The sequence below is a fragment of the Urtica dioica genome, chromosome 11, assembly GCF_054948205.1.
Source record: "Urtica dioica subsp. dioica isolate 48M chromosome 11, U.dioica_male_clone48M_v1_H2, whole genome shotgun sequence".
Classification (NCBI taxonomy): domain Eukaryota; kingdom Viridiplantae; phylum Streptophyta; class Magnoliopsida; order Rosales; family Urticaceae; genus Urtica; species Urtica dioica.
This window is the reverse complement of record NC_142766.1, coordinates 3559233-3583108: the sequence shown is the minus strand read 5'-3', so window position 1 is coordinate 3583108 and position 23876 is coordinate 3559233. Positions and strand designations below refer to the sequence as shown.

At 36.5% G+C, this 23876-nt stretch overlaps 3 protein-coding genes across 4 annotated transcripts; all 3 read left to right on the top strand.

Moving 5' to 3' along the window:
* The first annotated feature begins 244 nt into the window (after positions 1–244).
* Positions 245–4220, top strand: CYCH;1 (cyclin H;1). 2 transcript variants are annotated; one of them, XM_089600953.1, is made up of 14 exons: positions 245–429; positions 1080–1130; positions 1291–1363; positions 1491–1609; positions 1702–1775; positions 2112–2232; positions 2339–2407; positions 2597–2638; positions 2973–3050; positions 3166–3224; positions 3355–3439; positions 3532–3620; positions 3710–3790; positions 3900–4220. In XM_089600953.1, coding segments are annotated over exons 1-14 (1002 nt in total). In that variant the 5' UTR covers positions 245–369; the 3' UTR covers positions 3901–4220. The 2 variants fall into 2 exon arrangements, with proteins under 2 accessions (XP_089457079.1, XP_089457080.1); XM_089600954.1 differs by lacking the exon at positions 3900–4220 and having other exon boundaries at positions 3710–3791.
* Positions 4221–6124: 1904 nt separating this feature from the next.
* On the top strand, positions 6125–7339 carry LOC149380718 (uncharacterized). The gene has a single exon (XM_089601184.1). It carries the CDS (start codon positions 6125–6127, stop codon positions 7337–7339), a length of 1215 nt encoding a protein of 404 aa, XP_089457310.1.
* A 2694-nt stretch (positions 7340–10033) lies between these two features.
* On the top strand, positions 10034–11639 carry LOC149380717 (uncharacterized). Its single transcript, XM_089600956.1, has 3 exons — positions 10034–10197; positions 10453–10513; positions 11220–11639. Exons 1-3 carry the CDS (start codon positions 10147–10149, stop codon positions 11438–11440), a joined length of 333 nt encoding a protein of 110 aa, XP_089457082.1. The 5' UTR covers positions 10034–10146; the 3' UTR covers positions 11441–11639.
* Positions 11640–23876: the final 12237 nt, after the last annotated feature.

Here is a 23876-nt window from a genome sequence, read left to right as displayed (position 1 = left end):
TTAATCTATTAATTTAAATGGTAATCGCACATGAAATGTTTTCTAATAATAAGTTGTATATAGAAGTATCACGTAGTTATTTTTAAAATTGATAAAAGGTCGACTATTTAGCAAATATGTTTTAGTTAGTTGTAAATTTGTAATTTTTAATAAAGTGGCATATTTTTGTGTCATAAAATCTCCGTTCTTGCTTTTGCAGGCAAACCCTTTAAACCCCTAAATAATTTAAAACTCTTTTAAATTGAAATAATTTGTTCAGTTCATACATATATTCATTCATCCTAGTAAATTTTGATAGTAATTCGGAGATTGCCAAGTTTTACCCTGTTTCTGTGGCGTATTGTCTGGTTCCGAACTTCCGAGTCGACCATGGCCGATTTTCAGACCTCCACTCACCGGGCTAAATGGATCTTCACTCCTCAGGAACTGGTATTTTTTCACACCTTCTGTTTCTTCCCTATTCAACGCATCCTTAAAGTTCCAGTGTTTAATTATTTGATATTTGAATAACGAATCTCCTATTTGAACAAACTCCATTAGATTTTTATATCTCGTTGAAGAGTTGATTCGAGCTCTGTGATTTTTGTTCTTTTGTGAAAGAGATCTATTAGCCATTTGAAGAAATGAATTTCTGATACCACTCGATTGCTATAAGCAGATAGTTCTGGAAATGTACCTATGAAACTATGATTCTTATTCATGCTCAACTCAACCCTTTCTACGTTGAAGTAGATGAATTTTAAATCATAACCATGTCGTTTGTCACATATGAAAGGGGTTGTGACAGAAAGAGGAGCGAAATAAATCTAAATCCTCATGGGGTTTTTTAATTTTTTTATTCTGAGATGCAGTCTATATGCCAAATTGCAAACTAGGCAAAAAAAAAAGAAAAAAGAAAAAAAGATTGCCTGGTATGAATGTAAAATCATTTCCCAACAAATTCTAGATGAATAATCAAGCTCAACCGAGAGAAATGCGGTTGACTGGTTCTGTATATCGTGGTGTAAAATCGTCTCTTAGTCATCTTGATTCATTATAGTTAATTTTTTCTGTTATGCATTTTTCATTCTCCATCTTAGGTCGATAAATACAAAGCTGCATCTCAGAAAGCGATTCAAACTCTAGAGAAGGTAACTTTACAGTCTTGACTTTTTATACAATCATGAGATACAATGGGTCGTTGGTACTCTTTTTTGTTTATTAACATTAACATTATCATTATTATTAGTATTAGTACTAGGGTAGCTAGTTTGATTTTTGTGTGCTTTTCTCTGGCATTATTCTCTGAAGTATGGAGCAGCGCTATTGGAAGTCGATGTAGATGGGACTTTGTCATACCCTGAGTCTCAGGCAAATGACAATGGTAGATTCTTCTCTGAGCATGACTTTTTATGCAATTTATTTTATTTTATTTTATTTTATTGTTGCTTGGATTTATTAATATTAATCCTATGCTGTCTAAAGTCTGTTCTTTGCGCACTTCCTGTCAGCTGAAAAGCATTCGCGTCCCAAATCCCTCAACATTGAAGAAGAGCAATTTATTCGTGTGTTTTATGAGAATAAACTTCAAGAAGTGTGTAATAATTTTCATTTCCCTCATAAAGTTCAGGTATGTAGTTAAACTTAAAAAAAAAAAAAAATCAAAGAAGAACTTCTAGTGATACTGGTCTGCTTCATAAAATTTGGTACCTCTGTCTTCAGGCAACTGCGCTCATTTATTTTAAAAGATTTTATCTGCAATGGTCGGTTATGCAACATCAGCCGAAAAACATAATGTAAGACTGGATCATATTTTTTTATCCTTGATCATTTTCCAATTTACCATACTGTATGGTAATTAAGTGTTTTCCATCTCTTTACTAAGTCGAATTCAACTTTTTCTTACGTGTGATCCATCTAAAGGCTTGCAGTGAATAACTGAAGTTTTATAGATATGTTGTAGTTGTGGTACCTAGGATAGCCTAGTGGTAATTCTCCTGTGTGGAGGTCGTGAGTTCAATCCCCACTGCAGCAAAGCTGCCCTAAAAAAAAAAAAAAAAAATACATATGTTGTAGTTTCTTGATTTTTTATTTTTATTTTTTTATTCTTTCAATTACGTGCATTGCAACAGGTTAACCTGCATATATGCAGCTTGTAAGATAGAAGAAAACCACGTGTCAGCCGAGGAGCTTGGTAAGGGGATATCACAGGATCATCAAATGATACTCAATAATGAGATGATAGTTTATCAGGCATGGATGTGCCTCAAATTTAATTTTCATATTTATAAAGTAGTCTACTGGTTTCCTTTCTTTGTTTCAACGCAGTAAATGATTTGTATCTTTTTTTTTTCTACAGAGTTTAGATTTCGATCTCATTGTTTATGCACCCTATCGGTCAATTGAAGGTTTCATTGACGATATGGAGGTGAGAAACGATACACTACCTGATTCGGTGTCTCTGTTCTAAAGCTATTGCTTCTTCTTCCAAATAGATATAGCTTTTCCGTTCCTTCTAAATGAGCTTAATCTCTAAGTATCGATATAAAACTGATTGAAAGTATCTAGTTATCTTGAAACACAAAATAAATAACGATACCCTGTGTTGATCCCATAGGAATTCTGCGAAGGAAAGGATGATCAAATTCTAGTGCTGAAGGTAGTTTTATTCTCATATTGTTGTTCATGTCACCGACAAGTTGATTGTGTAAGAGCAGAATATTTTGTTACGTCTTTAAAACGAATCTGTGAATGCTCTTTACCAGTAACCATGTCCTTATAGTATGTTTTGTTATAAAAAAATATAATATATTTTGGTAACGTACTAGTTTTGAGACATGCAAGTTTGTGGAAGACGCTGTTATGATTTAGTGCTTATATGTTGATGGTTAATATGTCTTTCAGCGAACTAGCATGAATTCTTACGAGATCAATCTGCACTTATATTTGTGGGCGAAAAGTGGTTAAAGCTTTTAGTCTCTATGATGTTTCAGAATTTACATGAAAATGCAAAACTGGAAGTTGATAAATATATGCTTACAGAAGCACCACTTTTATTCCCACCGGGGCAGGTAATGCCTCTATGCTAATATTATTTGCTATATATATATATGCATCTTACTTTTCAGAATGATCGCTATGTAAAGCAAGTTTCATTAGTTATTTCCACTCATGATCATATTGCAGCTGGCATTGGCAGCTTTGCGTAGCTCAAACGAGGTGTACCGAGTTCTTGACTTTGAGAGGTTTTGACATATCCTTACACAATTCTCTTGTTGCTTTGAGCTTCTTGTAGGAATAACCGTATGGGACAAAATTTATTCAGGCCATTTTCTTAGATGTCGTTTCTTTCTTTCTTGCCATTCTAATGTGCAGCTACTTGGATAGAATTCTCGCCCATCAGAAGTCGTCCCATACCATTCCAGAGCTTATCGAATCATTAAATGCAATAGATTCTTTGGTACACACCTTAATTACTGTCCCTGTATGTTCTTTTTGGAAATTTAATCTCTATGCCTCAACCTGTCTTCTCTTTTGGCTCTGTATACACAGGCAAAGAGGTATAAGTTCCCATCGGAGAAGGATTTGAAACACATCAATCGAAAACTAAAATCTTGTTGGGGTCTCAGTTCACATGACGAGTAATTCCTTTCCGTTCCTATGCTCCTAATCATGTAAATTGCTTTTAACAGATTTTAACTGAGGTGTTTTTTTTCTTTCTTTCTTTCAGAAGCAAGAAACGTGAGAAGAAATCGAAGCACAAGTCAAGAAGGAGTTCAAACGAGCCTAATTTGCCTTCTCTGAATGAATAGTATGTTCTTACCTGTGAAGTGAATTTTAAGCCAGTTGTCTTTAACATTTATTTATGTGCAAAACTATCGTTTATACAGGATTTTAACTGTTATTTTATTTGGATATAGGTTAATGTCAAACCCGTGCAGTTGTCCGAAGTCCATTGTTCGTCTTGAAAACTCAGAGGAAGAGAACATATAGTACCTATTAGTTGAGTTTAGAAATATGGAACTATATACTTTCTTTCTTCTGCATTAATTTATTTATAGTAATAGATAAATCTGAATTAAAATCTACTCATGCAAGTTAGAGCAATCTTGCTCCATGATAACGCGTCTTTGATAAAAGTAAAACATCTTTGGTTGTGAATGGACTGATATGTGATTGTGTAAACGAACATAATTAGATGAGTTTTTGTATTTATCAGGTTCAAGCTTAGCTTAGTAAAATCGAAGTATATTTAATGAAATATATTAATTTTATGATGTGTTAGATGAGTTGCTTTAAGAACCCGTTTTTACATTCTTATAATGAAATGTTACTAATTCATCTTGAGCATCCTTACCCTTTAAATTTTTTTATTGACCAGGCCATTCTAGTATTCCATTTTGCGAGTCACGACGACATACAAAATTTTGTGGCAGTTTCATCACGAAATTATGTATCTTGTGAACGATTTTAAAATTTTTGTGATAGATCGGTTACATTAAAAAAAAAACGATCACGAAATAATATTTTTGTAAGAAAATAATTCTCTTGATTTTAGTAATAGAATTGTCAAATTTAAGTGTTTTAGTTGATTTTGATAAAATGACACCGGTTTAATAATATTTGTGACAAGAACTCAAGAGCATATGTTTCATTTTCTCTAAAAAGTTTGGAAGAATTATGCAAAATTTTATCAAATTTTTTGCTGTGATTAAAATCGTACAAGTTGGTACTCTGATTTTGATTTCTTGATAAGTTTGTCCTTAGACATATAATTATAGTCAAATTATTTAAAAAATTAAAGAAAGTAGCCAAAATTAATACACGACGCATGCATCATATAATGGAGACATAAGAGCATCTCCAGCCGAACTTCAAAAGCTGGTAACAGCGTATGACTTTACTCCACTCGTACCCTTTATCTCACGCCATTATGGCGTGGGATACTTATTCACTTTGGTGTCACGCCAAATATGGCGTGACACTATTCATTACCCCAAAATATTATTTTAGTCCCTATAAAGTTTATAATTTATATATTTGTATTGATTTATAAAATTACATCATATTTATCCTTAAATTATTCATTAAATTTATTTTCAAATACAACATTAATATTTGGAGTTTGGAAAAAACTAAAACGACATTAATATTGAAAGAGAAATAAAATAACATTACAACGACATCGAAATGTAAAAAAAAAAGAACATTAAAATAAATAAAAAAAAAAACAAAATACAACAGAATAAAATTAAACATAAATTTACATTACATAAACTAGTAGTCGGGAAGATTAGCGCCGGATCCTCCAAGACCGGTGAAATATTGTGAATATGAATCAGAATTGGAAAATGGTGTTTGAGATTGTTGTTGTTCGGCTCTCTTTTGTAAAACTTTGGCTTGTTCAGCTTCCCAAAATGCACGAACCTGAGGATCTGATATTTTATTTAAATTCATTTTCATTATTTTATTTTCTTCTCTGATTGTTTTCAAATTATTAGCCTTATCTATACTTTCTAAGAGGCGTTCCCTCATATCACCCGACTTCTTCATCTGCTCAAGAAGTAGTTTATTTCCTTCATCAAGCTTGCTGATGGAGGAAGCTACTTTGTCATCCGTTTTCATTTTTAGTTTGGCTTTTTTCACTCCAATCAATCGCTCAGAAGGAGATGATTGTCTAACCGACTCAGGAGTTTGTTGTTCGGACTCCGAAAAAGAACACGAACCTCGAGATGTTTGTCTCGCACTTGAGGCTCCGTCTTGAAATTTTTCAAAATTCTTGATGATGTTCCACACATGATCAAACTTCCAACCTTTCTTGAATTTTTCATCATCTGAAAGCAACAATTTAGCTTGATCCATCTGCAAGTCGATATAACCAATTACAATAACATAATTTAAAAAAAAAGATAAAAATAGCTAAAATACTCACAATATCTTCAGCTGAAGCACCGCTCGGGTGTCTATTCTCAATTTACCGAATTCACATTCTCTAACACACTTCATCTTTCATCATTCATCTCTCAAAATGATTTTTAATTCATCATCTTCTTCCTCTGATAATGATTTTCAACTTCAAATGGCTCAAATTGATGAGTAGGAGGATGCTATATGTCATCAAATTATCCAAAATAATATCACGATCATGCAAATTCTCAACGAACATGCCGCCGACCAAACCGTTGAGCGCAACGTAGGAGGCTCGATTCCAGGACGTGCTTTCATCAATCGGGATCAAGAGAGTGCAGACCGGCGACTTTTCAATGATTACTTCTCAGAATCTCCGCTCTACAACGAGGCCATGTTTCGTCGGAGGTATCGAATGTCTCGCTCTTTATTCCTCCGAATAGTGGATGCTGTTAAAAGCCACGACAACTATTTTTTACAACGGTTGGATCGTGCTGGCAGACTAGGGTTGTCACCACTTCAAAAAATAACTGCTGTCTTTCGGATGCTGGCCTACGGTCTTCCGGCAGACGCCACAGACGAGTACTGCAAAATAGCAGAGTCCACGACAATTGAAAGCCTGAAGAGGTTTTGCCGAACAATGGTGGAGGTATTTTCTGAGCAATATTTAAGATCACCAACTCCTAATGAAGTTGCTAGACTTCTCCATATAGGTCAACAACGTGGCTTTCCGGGAATGTTGGGTAGTTTGGATTGTATGCATTGGAAATGGAAAAATTGTCCTACCGCGTGGGCCGGACAATATACGGGTCGTAGCGGAAAACCTATAATTATTCTAGAAGTTGTGGCTGATTATGATCTTTGGATATGTCACGCTTATTTTGGCATGCCGGGAAGCAACAATGACATCAACGTGTTAGAGTCTTCTCACCTATTTTCCAATCTCACTCAAGGTATTGCTCCTCCCGCTCATTATATCATACAGGGAAATGAGTATAATATGGGTTATTATTTGGCTGATAGTATATATCCAAAATGGTCTACTATTGTTCAAACTATTCGAGAACCCCGTGGCCGAAAAAAACAATATTTTGCAATGAAGCAAGAATCCTGTAGAAAAGACGTAGAACGTGCTTTTGGAGTTCTCCAAGAACGATTTGCAATTGTGGCGGGACCGTCAAGATTTTGGAGAAAAGATGTCTTAAAAGATATAATGACTACATGCATAATAATGCATAACATGATAATAGAAGATGAGCGTGATCTCAACGTGCCCATTGAAGTTAACATAGAAACGCCACCATTGGGGGTTGAATTAGCGGAGAATGATGATACACGATTTCATGAGTTTTTCAGTCGCTACAGACAAATAAGAGACAAAGATGCACACATCACGCTCCGAAATGCATTGATCGACCATTTGTGGGAGAGATATTCTAATTCAGATGTGTAATTGTACTTTATTTTATTTTATTTTATTTTATGTTATTTGTTTTGTATTGTATTTTGTGTTTAATAAATATTAAGTTTACTTTGTGTTAATTTGTATTTTCAATAATTTTATGGAGTAATACTTCATTATTAAATAATGAATAAGTGGTATAATTAAAATATATTAAATAAATATAAGGGTATAGAAATAAATAAGAGAAAGTTGAATATAAAATTAATATTTCAATTTGGTGTAAAAAATAGAGTTCGGTTGGAGATGAGGTAGTGTTTGATGTGACATGTACTGTAAAATAGAGTAGAAAATAGTGTTATCGGGTGGAGTTGGTCTAAGCATGGACTATTTCTTTAATTATTTAAATAATTTGGTTATAATTTTAATAGAGGGTAACTAGTTGGCTTGTTTTTTATTTTTATTTTTCGAAACATTGCCAAAGAATTCTATTAGAATTTGAGAAAAACCCAATCGAATACAGTTGTAGAACATCTCAGAACAAGGCGACATATTAGTTCTAATCGAACACTAAATACATGTGTTCGCACATCATGTGCACACTTCCAACGAAATGAAGAACATTGATCACACTACATTTCGAGCATTTATCTGGCACTTTCAAGATATCCACATTAGTTGATGGAGGATTCCAAGTAACCGCAGTCCGATGACCATGAAGAAGATTCTTTTTCAAGACTGTATAGACAAGAATCTAACAGAACGCCCACATCGGGGACGTGGATGATGGCTATTCCGTCTCCAATCAAAAGAAACTAAACAGTCCAAAATTGAAAAAAAAAATGCAGAACAAAACACCAAAAAGATACAAATGAAAATAAAGAAACCGTTCTTAAAACACCGCACGACTATCGAACGTCAATCTGCCGCCGTTGATAAACCCCGGCGCACCACCACTGTCGTCACCTTCGGCGAACACCTCACAATTGTCGAAAGGCCCCCACGGCTGCCGCCAAGACGAACATCGGCACATCATCCTCCACGACACCGCCTTTAACGTACGACTTCCGTTTGCCATGCTGCCATAGACGAACCCCGACGCAACACCGCCATACGCCGCTACCGTCGCAGAAGCCAAAAAATACTGGCGTACTTAGATTGTCGTCTCGATTGCCACATCTTCATACCGCACTTCTTGCCGTTGTATCTCCTTCACGGAGCCGGAGGAACAGCGGCAAGTGACTGAAGCCACTGCCTGCACCAATCCGGGGGAGTGGTGGCTCTGATTTTTTTTAAAAAAAAATCCTACTTGGTTTTTGGAGAGAGAATGAGAGAGGAAAGAGATTGTTACTTGGCTAGTTGATATAGCTTCCTCTAGTATTAAAATATAGTTAAATTAAATGGTAAAACATTTCATCAACATCTCTATTTTGAAATATTTATAAAACCATATCGCCAAGATACGATCAAAATTGACATTTAAAACATGGGTCAACACAAGTATATGTATATATAATATGTAATATTTCATGGTTATCTCTATAGATTTATTTAAGGCTAAACTAGCAACGTAGTCATTTTGAAACATGGTTTTTGGAATCTAGCCAACGTTTGGTAAATTTTGCAATCTAGCCATTTACTGAAATTTACGGATATAAAATACCTAATTTACCCTTTTTCTTATACTTACTTGATCAAAACACTAGCCCACGTTTGACCGGTTTGAATTGTATACAGCCAATTAATTTCAGATTTTTTCGCAATTTAATTGGATATTTAGCTAATTTAATAGGAGATTCGGTGATGTAATTAAAAGAGAAAATTTAATGCAATAAATGCACAAAAAATTTACCATAATTAACAGAAATTAACAAATCAGCGGAGATTAACAAAAATTTACAAACATTTACACTGTATTTGCTTACACGGCTATAATTTCAGCAATTTAATTTCAGCTTTTTGAATTCATAATATGAGATTCAGTGATGTAATTAAAAGAGAAAGGAAATATTTATTTGATTGAATAAGTCAAACAAAGATAATGAATACATGTAATTATGATAAAATCCCGTTCAAAATTAGAAAATAAATTTGGAAAACAAAAATACCGTATTAAATGCGTATTAAAGGAAAGGAAAGAAATCGGCTCTATCTGCACATATGTAAATTTACCATAATTAACAGAAATTAACAAAACAACGGAGATTAACAAAAATTTACGAACATTTACATTGTATTTGCTTACACTGTTATAATGTTCATTAAAGAAAAAAACGCTCAATAACCAACTTTGCCAAGTATAGAATTTTTTTAAAATTCGAAATATAAACCGAATATAACAAATTCGGCTACAAAACCAAGTTTCAAAACGTGGGCTAGTATTTTTGAAACAAACCAAGGCTAATATAGTAAATACCATCTTACATAAATATGACACGTCATCAAATTTGGCTAGATTCGAAAATTAAACGAAACGTTGGCTAAATTACAATTGCAACGTTTGATGTGGCTTAGATCGACTAATTTTTCTTTATTTAAACGTGATCTTGTAAAAACATTCTCATTTTGTTTTTCTTTTCTTTCTACTTGACCAGGAATCAAATAAATTTCACATATCCGCTAATTATATCAGATGGCAAGCACCGCAACCTATGCAGGTTCAAAGTTGTCTAAATCTTTTAATTTTTATCAAACGACGACGTAGCAGCGCTTTACTTACGAAACCTCACTTTTGTTTTTGCCCCACTTCCGAAATCTCACCAAAACCCTTTGAGAGTGAGACCTGTCTACGGCAAGATAGGCTTTACTCACTCGCGAGCAAATGCGAAAGCTTCTTAAAGAGAAAAGCTGCATCTTCAATGGCGTGTCTCGTGACCTTCTCTGCTTCACCACGAATTCTCTTCTTAAAGGTAAGAAACACCATTAGGCCTTTTGAGTTCTTCGATTGCCTACCCGTGGAAATGTTGCGCAAAGAAATAATGCTTGAATTTACAGCAAAGGGACTCATCGTTCTGGTTGTGATTTAGACCTTTATTTTTATGGCTTGCTGAGAAATGATGAACCTTGTGCATTTTCCTTTATAGAGAGCTTCAGTTTATCTCATTTTCCATGATTGTTTTTGAACTAGCTCTTGAGTCTCGTGGTTCCTATGGGATTGATTTCAGGAGAGAACTCCGTGGACAGCAGTTCTGAATAGGCCTTTAAGGCAATTGAGTTGCGCAACAGGTTTTTCTTTCACCAAGTTTCTCGATCAATGACCATGCTATAGTTTTTTATTTGGTTATCTGGTACCTGCTTTCTTGGTAATTCACTACTGTTCTAGTCTATGCTTTTTGGTGGATTTTGATTATCTTTCTCTTTATGATGTTAATTCTTCTTGAAGTTGTTATACAATCAAATGATATAGTTAAAAAGTCTGCAAATTCCTAAATATATTGTAATGAAAGAGTAAAGAATCTCAAGTGTAAAATAGGACCTTAATTTTACCGCAAGAAATGGCTGGATCTCCAAAACTAATTATGATTTTATGGTAACAGAAAATGGGTTTAAGATCCGCCTGAAAAGAGACACTGCTTGTTATCCAGAATTTATTTTCTGTTTCACTTTGTTTTTTTTACTGCATCTCTATTAAGTCCGCAGACACACAACCATAGAATTTAGTATCGTGTTAGTATTGTTTCTAACAATTCAGTTGCTGGGTCCCGATTCCAAAGTGGAAGCTAGAGCTCACCATAGTTTCAGAAAGTCGATATAAAAGAAAAATGTAAACTTCCATGAAAAATATGAATTATATAATGTGTATGACATATTCTCTCTCTTTTATTTTTGCTGGTTTTTTTTTTTTATCTTGGTTCATATTCCAAACATTAGTAGAGTCTGGCATATCGATACTTGTTAATTGATGGTAAGAAATGAGTTGTGGTGTTTGCAGCCACAAAGCTCTCTGCCTCTTGCAGCGTAGCAATACCAACACGGAATCAGATTTATTGGCAGTGTTATTTGGCTCTCTCAAGGCATCGATGTGAAGTAATTTCTCGTCCTGTGATGACAGCAGATTCTTGCACCAACACTATAATTTCTGGTTATTGGGTGGGACCTGACGTTGAAGATGGTTGGGGATATGTAGAAGCATTTGTTAATCGAATTATCTGATTTTTGTGAATATCTTTCTATTTTTTCGGCGCAGCATTCAAACTTGCCATTTTATTCAAACTGTCTCCATTTAAAATGACAACTGAATTGACCATTATAACTGGCATTTTTAATGAATGTTTGGGAATTTCATGAAAAAGGAAATTCAAAGGGAAATAAAATGGTTAACGTTCGGTAACACCATTTAAGAGGTATGAAATGTTTTCATATTCATAGTTCTTAAGCATTTTTTTAATATCATTATTTTCAACAAAAATATAAATATACCATTCATATGCCATAAAATAAATGATCTTACATCAAACTCAATTCATATGCCATAAAAATGGTAAAACCCTTTAAATATAATTTTTAGAGATCATATATATATATAATTCTTCCTTAATTTATTTTAAGTTTAGCTGTTATATTTACTTATTTATAATAATTAATACATTCTATTTGTAAAAGTTATAAAATCAATGTTTATTGATGATATTTTATTAAACTAGAAATCCTAACGTGTGGCTGCTTGATAATGCAAATACAACGAAGAGGTCATGCAAGGAGCAACAGCAATGCCAGGGACACCGTTCTTCATCCGCTGATTCTTTAACATCAGTTAGTTCGGACCTCCCTATGGTTTTACTTGTTTTTTTTGAGAAGTGGCACTATTGGCCAAGATTACATGATATATTAGCAGTGCAAAACACACGTGACACTATTGACCAAGATTACATAATTTAGAATAAATTCTAAGGGGCCATGCATTTTCTACAACCCATGGGGCTTGAACTCATGACCTCTCCGTCGAGGTATGTATGAGATTACCACTAGACCAAGCTAGCTACCACCTATGGTTTTACTTGTTGATAAAAGAGGATGATTTTTCTTTTATTTAGCTACTACGATTAATAATAATTTTATTAGAATTTATAGTTTTTCAGTTTAAATTAAAATTGAATATTTTCATATAATTCATTTATATTCATATAAACAAATATATAATAAACTAATATATTTGAAATTGTGGATATTACAAATGAGTTTAATTCACTTATCTACTAGAATTAAAAATAATGGTCCATATCTCATTTAAGCCCGCTTTTTCACGAGTCTAGTGTTGCATATATTTCTTTTGTTGACGTTCTCAGGAGTTTGACTTTGACACTTAATGAAAATCCATTTTACCATTTAGTTATTCCATCTGTTTGTAATATATATATATATATATATATATATATATATATATATATATATATATATATATATATATATATATATATATATATAGTTTACTCACCTCAATGGGTTGTCTATCTTTTTTGAGAAGGAAAACTAGTGAGGCACGTCTCTTTCGTATGAGCGTTGATTGCGAATCCGTGAAAGTTTTTGCCGAAAAATTGGGATTTCAATTTTATTTCCCTCCTTATTGCTCATTTGATCAAAGTTACGCTCCGTCAAAACCCTAACCATTCTCTCATCGTCAAATCTCTCCGAACTGCTCTTCTCTTTCTCCTTCCTTTAATGGTGACTACCCAAGCTAAGCGTTTGACTGTGGATGTTCAGGCTCCTGTTGAGCCCATTGCTGAGTCAGAATCGTCTCTGATGCCTCTAAGTATCATTGCTGAAGTTGTGTCTCAAGAGGTCTCCAGGTCTTCTTCCCCTTCAATTCACCTAACCCAAGGAGTAGGTTCCGATGAAGAAACGACATATGTTAGTCCTAGTACTACCTCTCATGTTGATGTTGAGAACAAAGAATCTGTAGTGGGTTCAGAGTCTGTTGCACTTGCTACTCAGGGTATGGAAACATAAATTTATAACCCTGAGAGAGATTTAGATCCCACAATGTCTACTGTGTTAATGGAGTTAAAGAAGAGGAAGAAAACATGGAAGACAAAGAAGAAGAAGGTTGTCCACATAGCTGAATAACCTAGAGAATCGACTGGTGATGTTAAGAGCATGGTTCTTGAGAGAGTGAAGAATCTCTTTGTCTCCGTCACTGAAGTAAGGGATGTTGATGAAGAGGGTCCGATCGCAATGACAGAAGAAGAGTTAGTGGGTGGTGCAGAGGAGCAAGAAGATGTTCGATCAGAGTTCAAGAAGAAGTCAAGCAAGAGGATAGAAAATGAGAGTGTTGAAGAAGCGACCAGTGTCCCCAAGAAGAATGAAGAAACCGAGTCAGATGTGTCTCAGAAGAAAAAAGAAGAAAGTTGGAGCAGGAAAAGAAAGAAAGAAAGCTGCCGCCTCGAAGCCTGGTTATGAAAAGACCATTATCAAGAAGATAAAAAATGCTATGTGGGGAGGAATGTGTTTTTCTGCCATGAATGGTGTTTGGAAGAAAGGTATCTGGTTCCGATTTATGGAGCATGCTGCCAAGTGGGATGATGTGTTGAAGAGATCAGTGGTACATGAAAAAAGGCTTGATGAGGATAAGTACTCTATTCCCTAGATTGTCTCTATGCTGAAAGAGGCTAGATTGTTCACCACTGTCACTTCGTCCAAAAAGTACACTGCTCTGCTTGTTAAAGAGGTCATTGTGAACCTTACCAGAGACTTTTGTAACTCGGATAGTCCAGGCTTTGGAGAGGTTCTTGTCAGAGGAAAGAGAACAATGATCACACTTGATGTTATCAACGAGTACTATGGTTTGTTGAATGTTCAACATTATGATGGAGAGGTGGATTTTGACAAGATCACTAAGTGTATCACTGCTGATGAGAAGACAAGTTGGGTTGAGAGCAAGATGTCTTCAACAGATCTTAGCACAAAGTACTCATTGCTCTATGTGATTGCTATTCGAAATTGGTATCCTAGCAAACACATGAGTTCTTTATCAAAGCCTATGGCTTAGCTTCTGTATGCCATTAGGAACAAATAGCCTGTGAACATTGGAGAGATCATTTCCTATCAGATTGCTAAGCATGGAGACTCTGATAAGGTAAACCATCCAATAAGTTTTCCTTCTTTGATTTATGATCTGGTGACGAAGCAGGATTCTTGGTTGATGGCAAACGAGAGTGACCTATCCATTGGTCCCAAGTTCATGCATGCTGAACACAAGCTGTTAACCGGGAAGCACAAGAACGATCTCTTACTGGAGAAACCTTCTTGTTGGATCCATGAAGATGTTCCTTCTTCCTCCCGTTCTGCCTATGCTTCTCTCTCTTCATCCATGAGAGTAAAGATCCTTTTCCAACTCGACACCGAGGTTAAGTTTTAGACAGCTACTATCACTCAGCTGATGAATCAAAGGAGGCTTCTCACGATCCTAATCAGAGACATCAGGTATCCAGTTGAAGACGGTGTAGAAGATCCTGACCACCAAGACGAAGAATAAGACGAAGAAGATGATTGAATAATAGGTTTCATTCTCTCCCATCGAATCCAAAGGAACAAGAAGAAGAAATTCAAGAAGACAGGACTCCATCCCCTTCATTCTACAAGTTTGTAATTTTTTACTTTATTTGTATCTTTTTAAGAACTTTCAGTTCCTTTTTCTGTCAACCTAGACTGTTTATTTCCTTGGATTGTCTTCTTACGGAAAATGATCAGAATTTTAGTTTCTGGGTTGTAATAGTTAGGCCTTAACATTGCTTACCATGCTCTTACTTCTGTTTTTTTTTTTTGCTTGAACATGGAGATATTTTTGATTTGCAGGAAACACTCTACGAAGTGATCAAGTTTGTTTTGCCGTAAAATGCCAAGTGGGAGATTGTTGTTATTTTGTATGGCATTGTTTATTCGGTAAAAACAAATTGTAACAGAGTTGTTCAAGCCGGCGCGTCTATAAGTTGTTCAAGCAACTTATGCAACATGCAGTTAGGGAACTTGCGTCTTTTTCCTTACGCTAAAATCTTGTAACTACCACGTTGGTTAGTTACCCGATTTACTTGGAGATGTAATCTCGAATCTTCAGAGATTCGTTGATATTATTTCCGCGTAGGAATTCAGAACCTGAACATATATAAATCCTCCTAGGGTTTGTATCTTTGGTCAACGAGGTTCTTCGACTGTTTGGCTATTCACGAAGCCGTAAAATATTTGGATGTCTTCTCATTGCAGAGAACTTCATTGACAATAGGCATTGATTAACTCAGAGCTTTTATATCATCATACTAAGCTTGATGTCGTGTGTCGCATAGGTGTGCTATTGATCTTGGGTGCAAGATCGAGGTAAAACAAGGAAATGAGTCTCTGGTTCAAGGTAGGCTGGAATCCATACCCACCAGAGATAACCATTGAAGAGAGGTGTTATCAAATAGGAGTTTATTCTAACTTAAAATTCATATAATCGTGGATGATTGAGATAGTATGTCAAAGAAGGCTTACCCGATGGATGTCGCTCTGGTCGCGCTTGAGAAGCTCTACGGCCCCTTCAGAAAGTCCTTAAAATTTCTCCAAGGCGAGTCTCGGATCCCTTGAGCACACTGCTCTTGTAGCTCAATTGCCTCTGTCATAAGCATCGACCCGAAAGGCTTGTCAGTTTCGGGCACGTCAAGCTCAAGCAATCGAGCCCGCTTCGAGTTGGATGAGGGGTCCCAAATCGTTGAGAAGGATGGCCGCTTTGACGAGGAGTGGACTTCGTTCGAAGATGATAGTGTTGGCATTGGTGCCCACAATAAGAGTAATAGTTGATGCTTATATGCATTTGATGTAATAAAGTCTCACGAAGACTCTTGCTTGTGACTGCTGAATAATTAATAAAGAGTTGAAACTTTCATTCATTCTTCCTTGTTTGTTTGAAGCTTTATGATAAACCTTAGTCTTTAGTCCTTAAACAAACCTAACAGCAAATGAGGAGTCCAATATAGATTTGCATGAACAAACTCTTCATGGTTTGCTTAAAACAACATATTCACAATCTAAGGATCAAAGGGCTATTTATCTCAGTATGATTGTTAGGAGAACCTATGATGTCTGGTTATGAGACATAGAGAGTTGGAGATTCTATAGTTCTTCCTAGGTACCTTCTGAAGATACTGAATTGACCAGTGCACTTCTAGAGACATTGTAAGAACAAACCATTAACCTCTTCTGTCTCAAAGTCACTATGTATGAATTGCATCATACTTACCTCAATCCTGAAATGAGACATGTCATTTCATAGCTTACATACTCTCATTTGAGAAAGTCAGAGTTCTAGATTCACTATGTGATATAGACAAGACCTATTGATGAAGTACTAAGTTATGAAGATGTCATGAACAACTTTGTGAAGATCTCATAGATATGGAATTCATGTACAAGATTGCTGAAATGCAATGTATATCACCTCATGCTTTGTTCCTTGGAATGTGAATAAATGAACTGGCCAGTGTCCAAATTGAGTCAAGACTCTTTTGGATGAATCAATGTGACTTGTTAGCTCCTCGTCAATACATTGTTTCTAACTTATTCACAAGTGACAAATGAGTTGAGGAAATAAAACTAGAAGAGTAAAATGGTAATTTTATAAATCCCATCTAGTTGATGATATTCATGAAGGATAAACATAGATAACATTCAATGGATCCCTTCGTCACAATTAATTAGAATTTTTGAGTAGAAAATATATTCATTTGAACCGAGAGATTTTCAGTGTCAACTTTTTAGTGGAGTCAGTTGACATCAAGCTGGAACTTGGAAAATGTTTGTGAAATTTTGTGTCCAAGCATGCTAGCTCAAGCTTTGTTCACTTGGATCCATGAGGTCACTACCAGAAGTCATTAGAGTAGGATTTGTTAAACTAGTAGCGAAGTCAAAACAAGTTCAAGTGTTGAACTAGACGAATTTTACGAAAATTTTCTAAAGGGTAATTTTGTCCATAAGGACATAAGATGTTATAAATGTCAAAATAAGATTTTGGACATTGTCATATGATGACAATGTATATTGATCCACACGGCTAACATTGACATTTGGGCCTTGAGGATTGAATTTCATTTTATGTGAAAATTCTACATGGACTTTTCTTGTATTGTCTTGAATAAATAAAGAAACATCTAGAAGCATGTTCTAGATGACTATTTTCGTGGCCTCCATCAAAAGAAAGATGGAATTTATTTTGTGCATTGATGTATGAAGATTCTTGCCAAAAAGGAAAAGAGGAAACCAATTTATAGCATGAGCTATAAGGTGTTGGACGGCCAAACAAGAGAGAAGAAAAGGGAAACAAATTTCCAACCTTGGTATCATTATGTTAGGAATGAGAAATAAAGATTGTGCTCATGAATATGTGATATTCAATAGAAAAGAGGAAACTACATCTTCAAGGCAATCCCTCATCCTATAAATACCACACCTTATTCACAATGTTGAATACACAAGTTTTTGAGATTGAGAGCTTCTCTCTCTCTCTCTCTCTCTCTCTCTCTCTTCTTGCTCTTTTGTTTTGGAACCTAGGTCCTCATTAGACCTAGCTTTTGTATTAGCTCTTTGGCTCTAAGACTAGTTCTTGAGTCATCGTGTTTAATAATGCCTACACACTAAATCCTTTCTAAACTCGTAGACTCTAGTGGTAGAAACTATCGTGGTTACTCGGATTCAAAAAGACAGAATGAGACAAGCTAAGTGGGGAGACGAGCGATTCAACCTTTCCAAAGGCTTCTCAACGCTCAAGCTTCTAGCGAGGTTGGTACCGAGTGAAAACTCTTTATAGTTTTTAATTTTAAATTACATGTTCATGCACTTTGTCTAGGTAGTAAAATTGTTTTACATGTTTTAAAGAATTTTTAATATTCTGCCTCTTGCTAAAAGCAATAAATTATTATTAATCCTAGATCTATTCCAAAAAATGGTATCAGAGCTATGATCAAAGTTTAAGCATGTGCATGTAATTTAAACTATCAGTATGAAAATTGTTTTCTTAATTTTACTCGGGTAATGAATTTGCTAGAATTTATTTTATAGATTTTTTTAATTTATTGCTCGGGCCTTTAAATTAAAATGCATGTTGATTTTCTACACTATTGGGATGATATTAAAACACATTAAAATCAGTTCTAAAAGTTTTTAATTTTTTCATAATCAAAATCGTGTTATTGTCTTTCTAGCTTTATTTATTTACTCGCTTGTTTTATGTTTGGTGTTATTTTCTTTTGCGCTATATTATTACCTTGTTAATAAAACACATCAATAAGACTTAACAACTCAATAAAACATTCAGTTACACTTAATTTTTTTGCATTTTTGTCCTCGACCGATTTTCTGTCCAAAATTCCTTGAGCTTAAGAACGCCTTTCGGTAAAACGGGTGCATCTCTCTGCTCGGAACTCGGATTTGAATGGTTCTTAAACCAAATTGAAGGCCTGCGAGTCTACTTTCCAAATCATTTGGAATTAGCTCAATTGGACATTGGAACCGCCATTTAAGACGATTTTTCTCCGAGGTGCTTGCAGTCCGGGATTCAAGGATTTCTAAAAATTTTGGATTCCGGATCCCGAATCCCATTCCGAGAGTTCTAGAACTCAAATGGAAAAATCTCCTTGAGCAAAAATATTTTTCCAAGTATAATAAACATAAGGTGTAAGATTGAAAAGTTTTGATTTTTTGAATATTTACTTGAAATTGAGCATTTATAAAAACTAGTTTGAATTTTGAAAAATTGTTTTCACTTTCAAACTTGAAAATTTTTGTCATCCAAATCAAATATGTTTTCAAAATATTTTCAAAACTATATCTATATCACCTATGTTCAAAATTTATTTCTCTTGAAAATTTAAGTGAGAGGTCTCCTCGAATACTAGTTGGCAAGAAGATGCAAGAGGATGTGTAATATCAAACTTCAAGTGTTCAAGTGAGTTGAAAGTTCACACTTTTCTCACACACTTTCCCTGGTAGAAAATAGGAAATGTCTGAGTATGTACCTTTTGCCTTTATGCACTAACACTGCTCTTCCCTGAAACATGTCGATCTAGGGATCAATTTCTAGAATTCCGCTCTATCTCTCTATGTTGTCAATGGTGCCCACAAGAAGAGTTGTAGTCTTTATTTTGCACATTTGATGTAATAAAGTCTCACGAAGACTCTTGCTTGTAATTGCTTATTTATTAATAAAAGTTGAAACGTTCATTCAATCTTCTTTGTCTGAAGCTTTATGATAAAACATTAGTCTTTAGTCCATAAACAAACTTAACAACTTACGAAGAGACAAATGTAGATTTTCATGAACAAACTCTTCGTAGTTTGCTTAAAACGGTATATTCGCAATCTAAGGGTCAAATGACTATTGACCTCAGTACGATTGTTAGGAGAATCTATGATGTCTGGTTATGGGGCATTGAGAGTTGGAGACTCTATAGTTCTTCTAGGTATCTTCCAAAGGTACTGAATTGACCAGTGCACTTCTAGAGTCAAAATAAGAACTAACCATTTAACCTCTTATGTCTCGAAGTCGCTACGTATGAATTGCATCGTGCTTACCTTAATCCTGAAATGAGACATGTCATTTCACAGCTTACGTATTCTCATTTGAGAAAGTCAGAGTTCGGACTCACTATGTGATTCTGAACAGGACCTATTGGTGAAGTACTAAGTTGTGAAGATGTCATGAGTAACTTTGTGAAGTTCTCATAGATAAGGAATTCATGTACAAGATTGCCGAAATGCAAAGTATATCACCTCATGCTTTGTTCCTCGGAATGTGAATAAATGAACTGGCCAGTGTCCAAATTGAGTCCTGACTCTTTTGGATGAAACAATGTGACTTGTTAGCTCCTCGTCAATACATTGTTCCTAACTTATTCACAAGCGACAAAGGAGTTGAGGAAATAACAGCTAGAAGGGTAAAATGGTAATTTTGTAAATCCCGACTAGCTGATGATATTCATGAAGGGTAAACATAGATAATATTCAGTGGATCCACTCATCATAATTTGGTTGAATTCTTGAGTAGAAAATAAATTCATTTGAACCGAGAGATTTTCAGTGTCAACTCTTTAGTGGAGTCAGTTGACATTAAACTAAACTTGGAAAAGGTTTGTGAACTTTTGAGTCCGAGTATTTAGCTCAAGCTTTGTTCATTTGGATCCATGAGGTCACTGTCACAAATCATATCGAGTAGGAATAGTTAAACTAGAAGCTAAGTCAAAACAAGAACGAGACAAGTTTTACGAAAATTGTCAAAAAGGGTAATTTTGTCTTTTTGGACATGGCATGAAATGAATGTCATTAATTTTTTTTTGACATGGTCATATGATGACATTAGATCACTCGGCCATGATGTGTTCATTGGGCCTTGTGAATTAATTTCATTTCATAGAATTTTACTTGAAAATTCTTAATGAGCTTTTCTTATGTTGTCATGAACAATTAAAGAAAAACCTAGAAAGCCTTTCTAGAAGGCTTTTGGCCGTCCAACCCAAGTGAATGGGAGACCAAATTTCGTCCAGCCCTAATGTGAAAGAGAGATTATTTTGTGCATAAATGTATGAAGATACTTGTTGTCGGTCGTTTTCGGAAAACCCGAGACACCAAGAAGGCACGTCGCTCAAGGGGCCGATGGTCAGGCCGGAGGTCCTGAAGAGCAGCAAGCCTCTTAACCCTCATCCAAACTCTTGACTCCTTGAGTCGAGCTTAGCCCCTCGAGTTGAGACTTGAGTCGGTTCCTTGAGTCGAGCCTCGCTCTTCGAGTTGAGCCTTGAGTCGGTCCCCTCGGGTCGAGCTTCGCTCTTCGAGTTGAGCCTTGAGTCGGTCTCCTCGAGTCGAGCTTCGCTCTTCGAGTTGAGCCTCGAGTCGGTCTCCTCGAGTCGAGGATCTCTCCTCGAGTCGAGCATCAACTCGAGTCCTATCCGTCAAAACAAACATTTTTGTCATAAACCCAAAATACCATGCCCACAATAGCTCAACGGGCCCGGAAGCGAGACGATCGCGAAAAGCTCGCAGAAACGAAGCCCAGCGCACGCCGCGCCCGGACAAGGCCGCGCCGCGCGTTGAGCGGCGCAGATCATGCGCCGCGGGTCGCGCGCCGCGCCTTGTGCGCCGCGGGTTGTGCGCCTCCTCTTGTAAAGGGGCGCGTTCCTAGTCCCACATGGACGCCAAAGGACCCCCTTAGGGTCCTCAAACACCTATATAAACCCCCTCTCATTGAGGGAAAGTTCATCTCTTCATCTCCTATCGACACGCTCGATTTCTTACTCTTCTTTGCTTCTCTTGATGCCATTTTTGGCCTGAAGCAGTTTCTCTACTCTCTCTCCCTCGTTCTCATAGGTTCCGAAGCACTCACGGGGACTTCCCGGACGTCGCTCCCTCTGACCGAACGTTCTCCGGTGCTCAAGCACGCCCCTAGGGTTCTCGACTAGAGTTCCCCTCGCGCGTCTAACACGCTAGACGCGTACGCGATCTCCGAGGTTCTGAGACGCTGCCGAGGACTCCTTGCGCCCCGTCTCCTTCGTCGAGCACGCTTCTCCACCAAGGTTCCACGCCTCATACTGCGTCACATACGCTTGAACTACGTTCTGACCTGATCCCACACACGGGTACGTAGGCAGTCGACAGCCAAGGCACGGTCACTCCTCCTCCTCACCCCCTACCTCTACCGGGAGGTGGGTTGATCGGAGAAAACCCTAGCTCGAGACTATCGAGTTCACACTCTTGGCCCGGGTGCGATCACTTGGTCTGGCCTTGGATCGAACCGCCCGAGGTTTTCAATAGTTGTTCATTTTCGTGCGACAACAATACTTGCCAAAAGAAAAAGAGGAAACAAATTTCCCCTAAGAGGAAATTATAGTGGGCGGCCAAATGGGTCCAGGGAGAAGCAAACAAAAGAGGAAACAAATACAAGGATATGCTTGGATCCTCTTGGCCGTGTGAAATAAGGGGAAGAAGAGGAAATTGGCTCATGAATATGTGATATTCTATAGAAGAGGAAACTACTTTATTAACGATGAGACCTCTCCTATAAATAGAGTCCTCATTCTTCACATTTCATTCATTCCAAGTTTTATAGATTTGAGAGCTTCTCTCTCTAGCTTGGCCGTCCATCCTCTCTCTCTCTAAGTTCTTTTCGTTTTTGTTTTGGCACCTAGGTCCTCATTTGACCTAGAGTTTTTAGCTCTTTGACTTTGAGACTTGTTCTCGAGTCGTCGTGTTTAAAAGTGCCCACTCACTAATTCCTTTTCTCTCTAGTGATTCTTGTGATAGAAACTATCGTGGTTGCTCGTGTTGCCGAGGAAAGAAGAGAGACGTGCTGCGAGGGGAGACGAACGTTTTCAACCTTTCGAAGGCTCATCAACGTTCAAGCTTCCAAAAAGGTTAGTAAATTTATTATGCTCATAATAGTTTTTATTTACGTGTACTTGCTCTTTGTCTAGGTTAGTAAAATCGTTTTACTTGTCAAAAGAAAATTTTTAAAATTCCGCCGCTTACCGGAAGCGTTAAACTTTTTCTTAAGCCCTAGATCAATTCCAACACTCTATACACTAGGAAATGTGTTTCAGAACATATAAGAGACTATGTGCCAACTCTAAAAACTAAGTGGGAGGGTTATACTTGTTGTTTGCAACTCACGATCCCCAACCCTAATGAAAAATGCATTTTTCGCCAGACTAAGAGTCACTCTCGTGGCTCTCTCTTAAATGAGAGTACTCAACGTTGCTTTGCTCTGATCATTGCTAAAAGAGCTACGTCCGAGAGTGAAACAATGAGACAAGGCCTTCCCTTGGTGGATTGTTTTTTCAAAGTTGATCTCATGGACTAAGTGGTTGGTTACACACTAAGACTCAATCCCTAGTAATCCCCCCTCGAGGTCCTGCGAAAGGATATGAGTGATCAAACTTTTTTACACGGTGGCTAGTCAAAATTGATGTATTGACATCTTGACAATGCATTAATGATGAGTCATTTACTTATGAAAGGAGATTCTTTTCGGCCTTCATTCGTAGGAGTAAAGTCTCATTTCGTTCATAATACCATTGGAGTTTTCCTGTCTTGTTCATCCTAAAAACTTAAACAAACTTTAATCCTAAACCAAAAGACTAATCATAAACTTGTTTCAACTTAATTTCAGCAAAATATCTCTCAACCCACTCTCAACCATCATTTCCTCAAACAAACTCGAAGGCGAAAACTACGATGATTGGAAACATAATATCGACATCGTCTTTACCGTTGACAAGCACAAGTGGGTACTCACCACCCCGTGTCCTCCTCAGACAAATGATGATTTGACTCAAGAGGACAAGGACACCTTGACGGCCTGGTTCCGCTCCGATGAGATTGCGAGGTGCTATATCTTAGCATCTATGAAAAATGTGCTCCAACAGTAGCATCGTGACTTTGAGACAGCCGCTGACATGCTCTATAATTTCCATGAGATGTTTGGAGGGCAACGGCGTCAGGCCAGACAGCAAGCAGTTCGACAGTTTATGAACTGTCGCATGAAGGCCGGGACTCCTACCAGAGACCATATGATGGTGATCATTAGTTATCTGAATGAAATGGAAATCTTAGGATCGGAGATTGATGGAGAGACTAAAAT